Here is a 925-nt window from a genome sequence, read left to right as displayed (position 1 = left end):
AATCACCCCTACAGGAAGGGCAAGGAGGACAAAACTACCATTAGCAAGCATGTCAGTCAGTTAGTACAGTGACATTCCAAGTAAATAGAAAGCATATGTTCGCTTACTTAGATCCCAAGTTCCAGCACATAACAGGCACTCAAAAATTAATTTACGAGTTGTATGAGTTAATGGATGTGCTAGTTAAATGTTATGAACATTGTAACAGCAGAAATGGTGTAAATTTCAGTACCATTAAAGTTTGTGTGGGTAAAAAAAAAAATGTTTTTATTTTGGATATAAAGCCACTTACTTTTGCTAGATCTTTGACACTCTCGGTTTTTCCTCTACCAGCTGGACCAGAGGGACAGCCTCCTAGATTCAAGTGAAGTGCTCCAGTGAGAGTCAGCCAGCATCTGTTAGTGAGAGGCGTAATGACCAGTCTTGGGGTACAGCCCACGTACTCATAGCCGTAAATAAAGCTGGCATCTCCTTGAGATATGTAGCACAACTTTTGTTTCGCATTCCATTTATATTGCAAGTGTCTGAAAACAATATTTGAAATGTTTATATTATTGGGGCAAAATTATTTTTTCCAAATGCAGAAACGTAATAAAAATTAAAATGGAATAGTAGTTAAAAACATAAACATCAAAACATTAAAAGCAAATGAAAAGAGCGATGGATTTATCAATGGCTGTATTAGACATCGAAATTAGAACTCAGAAGATAAAACATGAGTGTTCTCAGTGTTCTTCCCTCTGAGGAAAACGGCCCTGATGAACCATGCTGCTCTGGTGTGATGTGGTCAGCATACAATGGAGAGCTTATATAAGAATCATCTCTATGAAGTTTATTATGGTTTCCAGTAAGTCAACTGTTTCCTTACTACTATCCTATTTGGATGATCTATCCATTATTGAATAGGGGGTACCAAAGTCCCCTA

The 925-nt window shown here is 37.2% G+C and overlaps 1 protein-coding gene across 1 annotated transcript in view; it reads right to left on the bottom strand.

Annotated features, from left to right (window-relative positions):
• The window catches only part of LOC109376190 (dynein heavy chain 14, axonemal-like), a gene marked incomplete at its 3' end in the record, with an annotated part of 144,703 nt that overhangs the window by 45,515 nt on the left and 98,263 nt on the right, over positions 1–925 (bottom strand). The window contains 1 exon segment of the mRNA XM_019631993.1: positions 293–524. Coding sequence (XP_019487538.1) covers positions 293–524 — 232 coding nt within the window.

The sequence above is a fragment of the Hipposideros armiger genome, unplaced genomic scaffold (assembly GCF_001890085.2).
Source record: "Hipposideros armiger isolate ML-2016 unplaced genomic scaffold, ASM189008v1 scaffold_1060, whole genome shotgun sequence".
NCBI classification, from domain to species: Eukaryota; Metazoa; Chordata; class Mammalia; order Chiroptera; family Hipposideridae; genus Hipposideros; species Hipposideros armiger.
The sequence above is the reverse complement of the archived record's forward strand: the minus strand, read 5'-3'. Positions and strand labels throughout refer to the sequence as shown.